Source organism: Sitophilus oryzae, unplaced genomic scaffold (genome assembly GCF_002938485.1).
Source record: "Sitophilus oryzae breed Bouriz unplaced genomic scaffold, Soryzae_2.0 scaffold_172_pilon_pilon, whole genome shotgun sequence".
Lineage (NCBI taxonomy): Eukaryota > Metazoa > Arthropoda > Insecta > Coleoptera > Curculionidae > Sitophilus > Sitophilus oryzae.
In genome coordinates, this window is record NW_022146424.1 from 8545875 (window position 1) to 8563005 (window position 17131).

The 17131-nt window shown below is 31.0% G+C and overlaps 1 protein-coding gene across 2 annotated transcripts in view; it reads left to right on the top strand.

Moving 5' to 3' along the window:
* Positions 1 to 17131, top strand: part of LOC115881614 — a 52576-nt gene that overhangs the window by 15371 nt on the left and 20074 nt on the right. For both annotated transcript variants that reach the window (XM_030899167.1, XM_030899168.1), the window contains exons 6-7: positions 7695 to 7987; positions 12800 to 13694. In XM_030899167.1, coding sequence (XP_030755027.1) covers positions 7695 to 7987; positions 12800 to 13694 — 1188 coding nt within the window. The remainder of the gene's footprint in view (positions 1 to 7694; positions 7988 to 12799; positions 13695 to 17131) is intronic.

The following is a 17131-nucleotide window of genomic DNA, read 5'->3' on the forward strand; positions in this document are numbered from 1 at the left end:
GCGCAACTGCTATGGAAAATAAGAAAATAGAATTTTTACAGAATTTTGCCGAGATAATGGGTACTATAAATAATAGCGCTTCATAATCTTCAGTAAATTTTGGATTTTTTTTGTTAGGACCATTTTCCCCTATCTGCTAAAATAAAGTGGTGGGGGAAGGTTGGATCGGTCTTTATTTAAATGTTAATAACTCCGGACTCTGGATAATCAGAATCCATTAAACGAGGGCTCGTTTAAAAGTGCGTTTCTTATTCTATATTATACCATAAAAATAATAATAATAAGGTTTTGAACGTAGACGCTAGGGGGCGCTTTCATACAATATAACAAACATGGCGTGTTTTTTGAAAAAAATTAAATACGATAGTATATGTAATTTTAGCTGATAGTAGAGTAGTAAAAGCTTAATAAGTCAGCGAAAACCGCATCTTGATATCTTCTTTCAAACCGAAGATATTAGCAAAATTTTAATAAATACCAAAAAATAAGCCCTTAATTACCTTATTTTTACAATACGATATCAGTAGTAGCCCTCTTGATTATGCCCATTCTAACAAAAAAATAAAACAGAAACAGTTAGTTTATTTTAAAATCGACTAAATACCAGAATACCGTAATACCAGATGTTTATGATTTAATAATTAAGATATTAATAACAGTGAACAAGAAACGATGATTCAGTGAAGTCATGGTAGGCTTTGCGTTTTTTTATCTTTTAATTGCTTTTTCAAAATGCCTTTATTATTTGAAGTAGTTGAAGTTGTTGACATTTTGAAAAATCAATTAAAGGATAAAAGACTATCAAAATGTTGATCTAATAACAATTTGACGTATATACTATTACGTCAAAAGCAATTTTTTTCCAAAGCCTACCATGACTTCACTGAATCATCGTTTCTTGTTCGCTGTTATTAATATCTTAATAAAGATAGTAGATATTAATACATCTGGTATTATGGTATTCTGGTATTTCGTTGATTTTAAAATAAACTAACTGTTTTTGTCTTATTTTTTTGTTAGAATGGGCATAATCAAGAGGGCTACTATACTATCTTGTGAAAATAAGGTCATTAAGGGCTTATTTTTTGGTATTTATTATAATTTTGCTAATATCTTCGGCTTGAAAGAAGATATCAAGATCCGGTTTTCGCTCACTGTTTAAGCTCTTACTACTCTTTACTATCGGCTAAAGTTACATATACTATCGTATTAAATTTTTTTGAAAAAACGCGCCATGTTTGTTAAATTATAAGAAAGCGCCCCCTAGCGTCTACGTTCAAAACCTTATTATTATTATTTTTACGGTATAATATAGAGTAAGAAACGCACTTTTAAACGAGCCCTCGCTTATTGGATTCTGATCATCCAGTCCGGAGTTATTAACATTTAAATAAAGATAGATCTAACCTTCCCCCACCACTTTATTTTAACAGATAGGGGAAAATGGTTCTAACAAAAAAAATCCAAAATTTACTGAAGATTATGAAGCTATTATTTGTAGTACCCATTATCTAGGCAAAATTCTGTAAAAATTCTATTTTCTTATTTTCCATAGCAGTTGCGCCCTCTAGCGGTCGTTTTACAAACTTGAAAATAATTTCCAGCAATTTCTCATAGCCCCTTTAGTTATAAATTTTTTTTTCCCGTAAGTCCTACGGCTATTACTTTCCGAGATACAGCCGAGAGCTATTCTTAGTGGGACACCCGGTACAAGGATGTATTTCAAGAAAATATTTTAACTTCTATAGGGTGGCTCAAAAAAGTGTGAGTTGATCGGAATGATTTTTTTAAATGGAACACCCTCTATATTATTGCATTTTTGGATTCCTTTCAGACCACTTTACATATTCCTAAGATATGAATAAATATATTTTGATAGTTTCAGAGATATTAATAAGTAAGTAAAAAATATATTTTTTTCAACCTTCGTTAAAAAATTACTACAAATACCAGAACTGTCCTGAAATCAAAACTATATTAGGTATTTCTTTAGATGGTCTATACTTATTTTGCTATTAATATCGTAATCTTAAATTATACAGGATCTTCAAAATTCTACGCCAAACTTTCTAAAATATAAAATAATTTTTCTTCGTTTTTTTAAATAGAACACCCTGTATATTATTTTTTTTATTAGATGGATAATTAAAAAATGAATATTTTTTGTATTTAAAGTATTTCAAAATTTTTAATGGTTTCGCAGATACACGCTGTAGTATTTCATATGGTAAAATAAGAGAGAAAAATTATTGGGTGGCTTTGATAAAAATTTACTACGGAAAATGCCATATTTATGAAATATAAAACCTCGAATATCTGCGAAACCGTTAAGAATTTTGAAGTACTCTATATACAAAAAATGTTTATTTTTTAATTCTCCATCTACTGAAGAAATAATATACAGGGTGTTCCATTTAAAAAAAAAACGAAGAAAAAATATTTTATATTTTAGAAAGTTTGGCGTAAAATTTTGAACATTCTGTACGATTTAAGATAACCATATTTACAGCAAAGTAAGTACAGACCATCTAAAGTAAATACCTACTATAGTTTTGATTTCAGGACAGTTCTTGTATTTTTAATATTTTCTTAAGACTGAAAAATATATATTTTTTATTTATTTATTAATATCTCAGAAACTATCGAAATATATTTACTAATATCTTAGGATTATGTAAGGTGATCTGAAAAGAAGCCAAAAATGCAATAATATACAGGGTGTTGTTCTATTTAAAAAAAATCATCCCGATCCACTCATCCTTTTTTGAGCCACCCTATAGTAAAATATTAAATTAAAATATTAAAAAATTATAAGTTAAAATATTTTCCTGAAATACATCCTAGAACCATTGCCTGGAAACTTATATGGTGAAATTTTGATAAAATAATTTAGTACACACTAAAAACACGGTATGTCGCTAGTGGTAGGAAAAATAATTTTTAGAGGTTACTAGTTTATTTGGTTGCCTGTGGTATGCATATACATGGTGTTTCCTAATTAATCTAAAAAATATAAAATCGTTAGAAAACGAATTAAGGCGGGCTCTTAATAAGTATATTAATTTTTTTCTCGACAACCGTTTAATGAACAAGAAAAACTCAAAAGATCAATTTTGTTGAAAAAGGATGGCCAGTCAAGAAAAAATATATTTTCTTTAAAAAAGCAGTGGTGTACCATTTATGTTAAACAAAAAAATCGATTTTTTTAATTTTTAACACCCTATAGATCAGAAAGAAAGTACTTTAGACTCAATGGTTATAAAAAAATTGTTTTAAGAACACATGAGGAATCACACCATAATTTTTTTAGACTAATTCGAAAACACCCTGTATATTGTCAACTTGACAATGACTGCTGATAAATCAAAAAATACCTTTTCAGTGAAAAAAGCCTGATTTTCGCAGGAAAAATTTTGATTTTTATTGAATTTGGGCCTGCGTTTGCAAATACTGGTTTGTTTTTTAATTTTCTATCTATCTAAATTTTAAATATCATAGTCAGAAATAGTTTTGTTATTTATTAACTGTAAAAATGGTGTTTTCTTGTTGTGTTGCGTCTTGCAAAGAAACTAACAAAACTGCAAAAATGTACGTGTTTCCAAAAGACGATAAGTATGTATGTATCTTAGATAAAAGAAAAATATATGGTATGTATTCGTTGTTTGATTTTTTTTCGTTCGCTGTAAAATCTATAAATCTCGGTCTATTCATTAGACAGCCAGTCGACCTACGATCATTTACATGAAACTCTGTAAAATAAATAAAAAAATAAATTGTAAAATAAATATAATTGTAAAATATGTATAATATATTCTTATGTTTTATTAAAGTTACTCTGATATACTAATATATCAGTGTAACTTTAAAAATAAATCCTTTGAATTCAAATATAAACATAAAAAACATTTACAGCAGAAAAGGCGAAGGCGCTGGGTTATACTACGTTTATATAAACGTAGTCTCCACTAAAAACACGGAGGGGCGCTTTGACCCAAAATTTTACTATTAAGTTTCATATCTATCTTAATAGTAGATTATTTTCTTTTATCTATGTCCTAGAACATACTTTAGATTTGCACTTAAACAAAATTCTCAAGTTTTTTATTCTAGGAGCTACAGATGCCCAGCGCACTATTGCCGGACCCTGTATTAATGCTATTAACGAAACAATCTGCTACTAAAGTGACAGCAAAAAACGTTCAACACTTAATGCTTTATCGAGTATTTTTATAATAGAAATATAAAGAAATTTTTGTGACCTCAATACATTCCTGATAATTTTTTGCTTTTTTTAATAAGTAGAGGGTGAGTCAACGATAGAGTAAAGTCCATTATCTCATTTGTTTCAAGGTTTACAAAAAAATGTTTAATATAAAAGTTATAGGGATGGTTAAGATACATATTTTAAAATTATTATATATAGTATACAAGGTGCTTCAAAAAAGTGTGGCGGCTATAACATATGTTTTTTTAAATGCAACACCCTATTTTTTATTTTATTTTTAGATTCTGCGTAAAATTCCATAACTTTTTTATATATCATCCCATTGCTGCCAAAAGTCACTAACTTACTTTTTATTACTTCCGAGAAAAATGCGTCTAAAAATGAATTGCATTGCATAAAGATGTTATAGTTAGTAACTATACGGTATTAAAATAAAACATAAATAGCCAGAAATCGTAATTAATGACTTTTGCAATGGATTCTCCGCTTCAAAACATAGTTAGTGATTGAATTTGGTTGTTCGGAAAAATGTTAGTTAGTTATTTTTGGCAGAAATAGGACGATATAATGTTATATGTATACCTAAAATTAATAGTTTTTGTAATATTTCAATTTATTTAAACAAATGTTAAATTGCAGTGTGGTAAAAAATTGTCACTGGTGCCATTGTTTTTAATGTTAGAGTACCAAAATTTGGTAGGAGAGTTTTATAGAGATGAAAAAAATATATATGTAAAGATATTTTAGTTAAATGATACAGGGTGTTCAAAATATATTTATGAGTTTCAACTACTTAAAATTAAAAAATCTCAAATTTTTTAAATGGGACACCCTATATATTATAATTTTTTCTGATAGATTTTACAAAACTCTTCAACTTTTATTAAGGATGTCAAACACCTGTTTTTAATAGTTTGCGATTTATTCCCATTTTTTCTATTTTTACCCATATTTTTAATACAATTACCCTATAAAATAATAGTTGCCATGACAAAACAAAACTATTTATTACTTAACTTTTACAAATAGCTTCATAATTAGTTACAATTGCTGGTATTAATTAAAATTAATTAACTTTACTCAAATAAACTAAATCGCAGTAGTGAATTTCTTAGTGTATTTCTATATTATGAAAGAATGACACTTGGGATTTTTTGTCAGGGCGAATAGCCACAGATTAGGGTAATACTAGATTACCTAATTGCTGAAGACTGCTGATATAGGAATTTTCTTCGACATACAGTAAAGTTTTTTCTCGTAGTAATTCTGGTTTATAATTCATTTGGTAAAGCCAATATTACTACTGCCGCGTAATCGTCCCATTACATACTGAAGATGTTTTCTAGATAATATATATCTATTCTTATTATAGTAGTTAGCAAAATACTATATAATATATAGTACTGAACCAAAAAATGTGGTTTTCTAGGCTTGTCCCTGTATATCAGTCACATTGACTAATTCATTTTCAAGAAAATCTGTAACTATTATCTCTACCATTTATACTTATTACAACAAATTAAACTAAAATTCAAATTTTGTTCTTAACTTGCTTAACAGACATGAAATTGTAATAATTATTACTTTTTATCATGGCGACTATGATGTTATAGCGCAATTGTATTAAAAATATAGGTAAAAATAGAAAAAATTGAAATAAACTAATAAAAATAGGTATATGACATACTTAATAAAAGCTGAAGAGTTTTGTAAAATCTATCAGAAAAAATGATAATATATAGGGTGTACCGTTTAAAAAAATTGAAATTTCTTGATTTTAAGTTGTTGAAATTCATAAATATATTTTGAACACCTTGTAACATCTAACTAAAATATCTTTACATAGGTCTTTTTCTATCTCTATAAAATTCTCCTACCGAATGTTAGTTGTCCAACTTCAGAATCAATGCCATCAATGACAATTTTTTATCACACCGCCATCTAACATTTATTTAAACAAATTTAAATATAACAAAAACTATTAATTTTAGGTATATAACATTACTAGCGTGTACCCGCGACTTCGTTCGCGTCGAATTAATCAGTTGTAATGGTGATGATAAAGCAAAGCAAGAATTTCCATTAACATACAACCTGGATAAAATTTTCTCACACTTTTATATTAGCATGAGAAAAAACAATTGAGAAACCCCTCCTTGTCGAACCTCTACACCCCACAGTCAATCCGTTTACCAAAAATCACCTTTAAACGTCAAGCAGTTTAAGCAGAATCGTGATTACTCCTTGGTCATATTTTATAAAACACCCTGTATAATTTTTTAAAAAATCTTAAAATATGTAAAACAACAAAATAAAATATACGTGTTTAGGTGTTTTTCCGAAAAACTCACCGGTTTTTAAATAAAAAATATTCTAATATTTGAGTGGTGATTTCACCCCCTTAGAATTCGAGTTTCGAAAAATCGCTTCTTATCGAACCTCTACACCCTAAAGTCAATCCGTTTTCCAAAAATCAGCTTTTTACGTTAAGCGCTTTAAGCAGGATCGTGATTAATCAATGACCAGATTTTTCGAAACACCCTGTATTCATTTTTAAAAAATCTTAAAATATGTAAAAAAACAAAATAAAATATAGGTATTTGAGTGTTTTTTCGGAAACTTTACCGTTTTTTAAATAAAAAATATTGTAATATTTGAGGGGTGGTTTCACCCCCTTGGAACTGGAATTTCGAAAAATCCCTTCTTATCGAACCTCTACACCCTAGAATCAACCTGTACGCCAAAATTGAGCTTCTTACGTTGAGTGGTTTGAGCAGGATCGTGATTAATCACTGAGTCAGTCACTTAAGGATTTTATATATTAGTATAGATAATATACAAAAAAGTTATGAAATTTTACGCAGAATCTAAAAATGAAATAAAAAATAGAGTGTTGCATTTAAAAAAATATATGTTATATTCGCCACACTTTTTTGAAGCACCCTGTATACTGTATAATAATTTTAAAATGTGTATCTTAACCATCTCTACAACTTTTATATTTATTATTTTTTTGTAAACCTTGAAACAAATGAGATAATGGACTTTACTCTATCGTTGACTCACCCTGTACATACGGATATTTTACTGCTAAAATAACACATTCTTTAAATTTGGATTTTCGTATTTTTGTCCATGGGCCGCAACTCTGGTGAGATACGGTAGAATATACGCTATAACAGACCTAAGCCTAGATCAAACAGATCCGAGACAGAATCATTAGTCTGTCCAGATTTTCAAATTCAAATATTTGTAAAATTAGGTTTACTCAAAATATATTATGTTTCAAGTATGAATGTAAGGGCTTAGTAGAATATTTTTGAGAAAATCGTTATTTATAAGTAACGTTATTTTTTTAGATTTAATGTTAAGGGTAGGGTTACAACTAGATAATACTTGAAGTGTGAACCAACTAATATTATAGTTATTAGAATATTTTATTTTTAATATAAACATTATTTCTTTAAAGATTTAACCCAGATCGAATTTCTGTTCGAGAATGAATTTGAAACGCACTTGAAAACATATCATTGTGGCGCCGTCAGATGCGGATATCCAAAGTGCACGCACATGGGTTTCGCATCCAACATGTTGGATCATTGGTCTGCGAGCCACGCTATTTCCAAATATCAGTGTGGCCACTGTAAAACTAGCAACGGGGACCTCATGAAAATGTATCAGCATTTCATAAAATTCCACCCCTCACTTAAAATGCACATTTTGGCGAGACATACGGAGATGGAGTCGACTAGTATGCAACAGGTATTGTGTATTTTTTTTAATTTTAGTGTCACAGTTTGTTGTATAACGGGGTGAAGTTTTTTTTACTTGAAATCGCTTTTACTTGAAATCGCAGGCAGGGTGTTTCAAAAAACATGTGCCATCTCTCGTGGGGAGATTCCTCATGTAAAAATAAGATTTATTTTTCATATCAACAGTGGCGGACTAAGGGGGGGGGGGGCGGAAGGGGCGGTCCGCCCCGGGCCCCGTCTTTTAGGGGGCCTCCGAATCTTAATAAGTAATTTTTTATTCAACTGGCAAACAAGGCCAATATGTGTTCAGTTGTTATAAAGCAGTTTGTAGGTGGAGTATGCAAAACATACGTATACGCCAACTATAAACAGTATAAATGAAAGCAGATATTTACTTAATTATCAATTATCAGGCCCCAGTAATTGTCAATGGCATTTTCTATTTAGGAAATTGAATCAAGAGGTAATTTTCTTTGTTTAAAATATCGAATAATTATTATTTTTTATATATTTTGAGACTGAATTTATTTATTTTAGCTTTTAAGTTATTTTTCAATGGTTTCATTTTATTTATTTTTACTGAATAAACATTTTAAATTACAACCAATGCACAGCATAACTTGTATTCTAGCTTCATTACTGATGATGAGCAGTGAAGTCTTTAGTATAACGGGGGCCATGGGCCTGAGACAGCGAAGGGGCCCCTCGGATCTTGGAGGACTTACAAAATCGCGATATTTTGTCGCGGTATTTCCTTGGAAGCATTTTAAAAAAAAGCCTTTTCACGAGTGAAATAAAAAAGGTGGATTTCCATATGAAAAAAAGTTATTTATGATAATTTTTTAATCGGACAATTCCATGACAACTGCGGCCATTATTATATGACATTCAGACAATTTAGTTTTTGACATAGATAGCCACATGTCTTCTCTTTATGGTACAGTGGCTGTGGCAATCACTAAATTTGACGTTTAGGCTATATACATATTTTTGACAGGCAGTTTTTTTCCCTCCAAAAATTATAAATATTTGTATTTGTCTATACCTAACGTTAACCGTTTTTGTATATGTCAAAAACGGTTAACGTTAGGTATAGAGTGTTTAATATCAAAATTCATAAATTTTTACAGAGAATTTAAGTATGTAATAAAAAATGGGGTCACCCGTTTAAAATAAGAAAGTTGCTGTCAACTTCCGGTACTTCCAGAAGTGCCGCCATATTGAAAATATTTTTAATCGATAGATCTCATTGTGAAACAATGATACTCTAACGACTTGTAACGCAGGCTCAGCTTGGTTTGGCTCACCTTGTATAAATACTTGAATTTTGTCAACCATTATACTTACGTCATTCAATTTTTACAAAATGTGCATTAGAAGTGTACCATTATCTAAACAGACTGGGGGCCACATTTAGCTTCGTCGCCCCGGGCCCCCGACAGGCCTAGTCCGCCACTGCATATCAGTTGCCAAGCATATCAGCATAGCTCCGATTCTGCTTTGTTTCGTAGCTACAGGGTGTTAAAAGTCTTAATATTAATATTATTCACCAGGGACGTGCATCACATGGGATCACTGAAATATTTTTCTAAAAAAAGCATGTACAGTTGAACAAATATAGGAAGAGACTTGGGGATAGCACCGGTCGCGTGTTATTTTATATTTCTCACGTCTCTAGCTATACTTGTTAAGTTGTACGCCACGACTTTTTTCTCTTTTATTAGCGAAATAGTGTAAACAATTTAATGCGGATTAAAAGTTGTCTCTTGATATTTTGTCGAATTCGGCTTCCCGGATGAGACAAACGCAATTTTATTAATTTGCCTTGATCCAAGTCTAATTAGTCTCTTTAAAAAATTAAAAAAAAAAAAGTCTCTTTAAAAAATTTTAATATCATTAAGTTGCGAAAGTTTTAAATAAGTACTCATTGATTCCTCATCAAAAAATATGAAAAAAGTCCCTATAAACATGGCTATGGAAATGCATAGTTTAAGAGTTACAGGATGTTAAAACTTTTTAAAAGCTAAAAAATGTGTATTTCTCTTAGAAGAAGAAAAAGAAGAAGGATTCTATATAAGCCGCATCAGCTGCTAGGCCATTTGGCGGCATGTATTTCTCTTAAAAACCATTATCTACCTGTATTATCTAAAATACCTATTCTATTTATCTTAAATACCATTATTTTTTTATTTTAATTTGCTAAATACCATTATTTTTTTTATTTTAATTTGCTGTAGGTTGGACTAATAGTAATAATATTTAATAATAAATTAGGTAAAATATATAATTTATTAATTTTATTAATTGTGATTGATTAAATTGCATTTATCTCATCAATGAGACCGAATTCGACAATATATCAAGAGATAACTTTTAATTAGCATTAAACGTACTACACAATTTTGATACTTTTTGATACAAGAGCAAAAAAGTTAGTGGCGCACATTTTTTTTTAATATTCCAGTGAAAACCCAGATGCACGTCCTTGATGAATTTATCGACATTTTTTTAGCCTTAAAATATGTCGCATTTATAGTAACTTTTACCCTCAAAATTTCACTCGAAACACTAAAAGAACTTGGAAGAAAATTATAATAAAAAATATTAAACAGTAACAACATAAATTACAATTAATATTTGGTGTAGGTTTGGCTAATAAAACGAAATAGAGAAGATTCAAGGGTTTATTATATAAAGGTCGGGCCTACCAACTGACTAAATAACAATTATATTTACAATTTTTTCCTAGCTTTAGTTTTCGCAAAAGTATCAATGACTTCGTTTAAATCCAGGCTTGATGCGGTTTTGCTTTCAATTGCTATTAGCGATAAATGTCTAGTTTGGCCCATATTATTTCTTAAATAATTTTTTATTATTTTTAATTTGCTAAATGACCTTTCAGCTGCTGCAGAAGTGACAGGAATTGTAAAAAATAATAACATTGTTGTAAATACTTCCGTTAGGTCGCATTCTAGCACTCCATATTTTTTGTTCATTGTTTTCTTACATAATTGGTGAACAGTCCATGCTTAAGTTAGTTGAGGTAAAACTAGGTGGTAAATATTAGTAAATTGAAGTGAAAAACTAGGGCCTATTATATCTGAATATTTTCGGTGGAAATCATGAACGATGGAGACAATATACGATCTATACGGTGGAGACCATGAACGATCTCCTGCCCGCGGACCTGAATTAATGTACCTATTGCAGGTGACTTGCATTTTTTCACGATATTTCGCGTTATACAATGAGTTGTAGCCGAAATCTATAGATTTGACACGATTTATTGACTTAACGGACATCAATGTGAGTGGTAAAATCAAATAAAATTGAACCACTATATTGACCAGTACAAAAAAGTTTATTGACATTAGGTAGTTTACTTACTCCTGATACAGCATTAATTTTTTAACCGTTCTCAAAAAAAAATCTTAACTCGAATTCACAATAAAACGCACATCGATGAATAATAAAACGCACATATCACTATTCGTCAAATTGATAACACTGCCAACCTACAGAAAGAATTTAGGGGAATTCCCTAGGCATAATTTTTGAATTTCTATCGAGTTGTCCTGATTAAAGTGGGATTACAACCTGTCATATTTATTTTGAAAATGGGAGAAATTTCCAAAAGTTCAGTTTGATCAAGATTTCTGGTAAGGATTCGAGGGCCCCCTGAGCTTGAGGGCCCCAGGGCACTGCCCTAGCCCTAGCCCCTAGGTAGCTACGCCACTGGTCGTACTATCCAAAAAGGCTTCCAATTCCTAAATAAACAAATATTTCTTACATACCTGATTTGAAGTAAAAGAAAGTAGCTCTGATTTCAGCTATTCTAAAGTTGAAAAACTCGAAAAGGATACATTTCTGCAGAATTTTTTTTGTAATATACTATTCGAAAAGGCTTCCAAATATTAATAAATTAATAAAAAAAAATAAATAAATGCCTTTATTGTCAAAAAATTTTACAATTTGTATACAAACGTAAAGTAAACAAACAAAAGAGAATACAAAACAAGTATACAAATTACATTGTCAGTCTTATTGTTTAAAATAAACATTTATAAATGTTTACAATGTCAAAGAATAAAAAAATAAATAAATAAATAAAAATAAGATTCAAAAATATTTAGTAAGTTTATTATAGTAAATATAGTAATAGCAAATACCGTATGATCGAGAAAAAACGGCGTCAGCGATGGCTATGAAATGAAGATCGCTGTCATTTTGTATGTAAATTTATATGGGAAATGTCATCGATCGTCATTTCCCTGCCAACTGGACGCCGTTTTTATTCGATCATACGGTATTAGACTAGTGTTTACAAGATCAAATTTGATTATCAAAATATAAGTCATTTACGGCGTAGAAAGCCTTGTCTAGTAAATAAGATTTCAATGCTTTGCGAAATGAAGAAAATGATGTTATGGATTTGATTTAAAATTGCAGGTGATTTTTTTGTGCATTTTTTTCGAGTTGTATAATATTGAACTTTTAACTAACTTTGAGTGTGGGGTAGGTAGATAAAGATCTTGCTCCGCGTTCCTGAGTGGATAAGTAAACTAAATAAACAAGTATTTGTTACATAACTGATTTCAAGTAAACGAAACTTGAGCTGTAAGCTTCATTCAGAACCTCGAAATCAGTGGAATTAGTAGTTTCAATTAGCCGTAGAAGTTTGTTCACCTAATTTTACGGTAAGCATCATTACTGTAAGTCAGAACAAAAAAAAAACTAAAAAGTATAAAGACTAATTGAAACCACTAATTTTTTCCACTAATTGGGAGGTTCTGAATGAAGCTGTATAACGTTTAATTTACAGATTGAATATGGATATACAGAAAAGGCATTTTTCATGCTTGGTCATATTAGGAAGTTGCCCCAAATAGGATTATTACTAGGATCCAAAGGCGTTCCGACCATAAAAATATTGAAGATGGCGAACAATTCTTCTAGTATTTCAGTTCCTACCATCCCTTCTAGTTCAGGATCCTTAGCATTGAAACAGCTACCTGCGATACAACAACGACAGGGCCAGCCGGCGAAAGCACAGTTACCTTCAAACATCAAACTCATAGTGACAACCACTTCAAGCGAGAAATTTTATTTTATACCAAAATTAATCACGACAGTGGCATCGACAAGTGGAGTCCGCGTCCAAACCTCTACAGTATCTAAATCAATTTTAGCCAATAATACGTTTGAGTCACATTCTTCTGTACAGCCACAGAAAGAAAATAACGACATTAACACAAGCCAGGAGCCTATTAATAATGTCATTACCGATCAAGGTTCGCCTGAAGAGAATTTTGAAGAACCGTCACCAACCGAAGATGAAATTGCAGTTAGTAATCTACCACCTTTATTTCTCCTCAATGAAAAATCACCGGTAACACCTCTTGAACATGTCGTCGTACCGGACAATGTGGACGATGTAGGCAGGCTTTTGCCAGAGGACGTTGACCCTTTGACTTTTGATGACTCCACCCTGGCTGCTAATTTGAGTTCTTTGGATGATCCGTTTAATATAATTCCTCCAATAATTATGGAGGATCCGTTGAATATCGATTTTGCTGATCCAATGACTGCTTCCCACGAGCTTGGCGCGTCGAGATCGCAGTTGGGAATGTTCAACCGAACAAATTCTTCGATATCGATTTCGGCTTCGGATGATGACGGGTCTGGAAGTATCGCTTATAAGGAGAAGGGCCTGTCTGGTGAGTAACATATTACAAAATATACAGGGTGCTAATTCGTGGTACAAGCATTGGTATCTCGGTAACCGTAAGAGATACGAACAACGTCTTCTTGATTTTTTGCAAACCGAAGTTGAGCTTGATACGCCGGCGCCGATTGTATTTTACAGTGACCGTTGCAGTGCCCAGAACCGCAATGTCACTATAGCTAACGCTTTGCCATTTGCTACAAAAAACAATATTATAATATTTCAAAAATATTTAGTTAAAGGTTACACTCAGATGGAATGTGATTCGGTTCATGCAACAATAGACGTAAAAAAGATCGAGAATTGCATGTACAGGGTGTCCCATTTTAGTTGAAATCATACGGTATCTCGGATATTCGTGAAGATAGAAGGGTGCGGTTTGCACAAACCTGTGCCACTTTTTTGTCAAACGGATGATGCCGTAAACAAAATTTTCATAGCCCTCTTCATTTCTGAGCTACAGGGTCTTTTTGAAAATTTTATAATTTGGGACATCCCTTGTATCTCGGTTAGTGTTAAAGGTATCGAGACGGTGAAAACTGTTTATTGTAGAACTTTTTACATAGAATACAGTGGCGTAGTCTGTTATTCTACGAAAAGAATATTTTTTAAGATATGAACTAAAGTTATGTTTTCTTAAATGGAACACCCTGTATATTTGTAAATTATATGATCTGGCTTGCCATAAGCTTCTCAAAACTATATATCACTCTATATTTATTTTCACTATACTGCAATATTTAAAAAAATACATTAAAAAAGATCATATTTATTAGTAGGCCATGATTGATAATAAAAAAAAAACAAAGAATTAAAAGTATACTGCTATCTGTCTCTTTTTTTATTTTGAGGGCCACTAATAAATTATTTATATATTAGGAAAACTTAACTCTCTACCGGCTATTTGTAAATCTTGGAAGCTATCCGTATCGGAACTATTAAAAATATTCCTTTACCTAATTTACGTAAAATATACTTTCAGCAAGATGGGGCTCCTCCTCAACTTAACTTACAACGAAAATATTAGAATTTTGTTAAATTATTATTTCTCAAATCAGTGAATTGGAACCAATGGACCCATATATGATAGCCTCCCTGATTCCCGGATTTATCCGTTCTCGATTTCTGATTTTGGGGATTTTTGAAATATGAAATCTTATATCCTGGCAACTAATACAATGTGGAACACCTAAAAAATGCTTTAATAATGCAAGCTTTTAGATATTGGCAAACCCATTACGTTATAAAAAAAGAAAATATAAAAAAGTGATATTCGGTACAGTTCAAAAGTAAAATATATCAATTCAAAATAAAATTTTAATATGTGTATGACTATTTTAGTCAATACCATTTTGATTTTTGTTGTTATTTATCATGGTCTACTAATAAGAAAATGATATATCTTAAATATTGCAGTAAATAGTGAAAATAAATATAGAGTGGTATATATTTTTGAGAAGCTCATAGTAAAGCGGATCATATGATTCATAAATATACAGGGTGTTCCATTTGAAAAAACATAACTTTAGTTCATATTTTCAAAAATATTTTTTTCATAGAAAAACAGACTGCGCCACTGTATTCTACGTAAAAAGTTCTACAAGAATCAGTTTTCACCTTCTCGATATCATCCATAATAACAGAGATACGGGGGCTGTCCCATATTGCAAAATTTTCAAAAGACCCTGTAGCTCAGAAACGAAGAGGGGTATGAAAATTTTGTTGACAGCATCTTCCGTTTCACAAAAAATTGGCACAGGTTTGTGCAAACCGCACCCTTCTATCTTCACTAATAACTGAGATACCGTATGATTTCAACCAAAATGGGACATCCTGTACAGGATGGTCGAAATTGGCCTGTTTTAACAGAGAAAACCTATTTCCTGACTAGATGAGCAAAACCGACATAGATGTCATGAGCTCGATTTCTGAGACACGTTTAATGGCGTAAACCGCCTGTTGATATTTTTACTGCCAACTGATACTACGGGGTCTTTTTGAATTTTTTACCATTTGGAAAATTGCCCATAACTTTTGTATTTCGCGGAATAATAAAATTTTGTAAAAACGTTCTTAACGCACTTTTTTAAGCACAATCCAGTGGCGTAGTCAGTTTTTTTCTATACATGCTCTTTTTGTCAGAAATAATAAGAAATATAATTTTTAAATGGAAATCATAGTTGGCTATGAACTCAAAAAAACGCTGGCATTTAACCCTTTTCAACGATATGAGTTACAGTACAGTACGTCTGCTGGATCTGTGTCTATGAAAGGAATGCGGACAAAAAACATTTAAATAAACAACAATATATTTTATACGTCGACTTGACGAGTACGTCACCGCAAATCGCTCCGCCCACTCATTTTTTTGGCTACTTGCAAATTGGTCGAATTTTTATTGATGGGACGCGTCGTCTAATTTTTTACGAAAAACATCGAGAGAATATCGTTTCCCCTCTCACGGATACCCCGTAGCTAGAGAACGGACAGACGTACTGTATGTGTATTTATTTCTAAGAATGAGAGAAATATTAGGTTTTTTATCTTTGTATCGAAACGGGCCTTGATTTTGTGTTGACCTAGTTGCCTAATTATTTTTTTATCACAATTTAATATTCTATATTATTATTTATCTGCATAATTAAAAACTTTTAAAAAGGTAAATCAACATTCTATATTAGTATAACCAAATACAATTAAAACGCCAGGGTTACAACTGAACTTTTAAATGGAGAATTTAAAGAGAGTATTGTGTTGGAATAAGGGGTCCATATCTTCGCCTGCTAGGTCCTGTGATTTAACTCCTTTTGACTTTTTTATGTGGGAAATTAAAAGACCTATATATAAGGGAAGTACCATTGGGACGAGAGAAGAACTGCAGAAAGCTACTAGGCAAGCTTTTGGACTTATTAAACCAGTTCGCCTAATAAATCGTTGTAACTCTGTGCGCAAAAGATGTTTATTGTGTATTTAACAAGGATATGCTCAATTTGAACATCTTTGATTTTTTTAGAAAACTATATTCGTCACTCAAAAAATACGTTTTTTTTTAGTTTTGTTCTTTGTTTATTGTATCGATTTCAGTTGTAATTACTAATACTAATAAAATAATTACTATTACTAATAATAATAGAATGCTAATTTATCTATTCAAAAGTCTTTAATTATGCAGATAAATAATAGTATAGAATATTAAATTGTGATAACAAATAATGAGGCAAATAGATCAACTCAAAATCAAAGCCTGCTTCGATATAAAGATAAAAACCCTAATATTTCTCTCACTTTTAGAAATAGATACCCATAACTTTATATCGTTGGAAAGGGTTAAACGCCAGCATTTTTTTAAGTTCTTCGTCAACTACGATTTCCATTTAAAAAAATATATTTTTTATTATTTCTGACAAAAAGAGCAACTGACTACGCCAC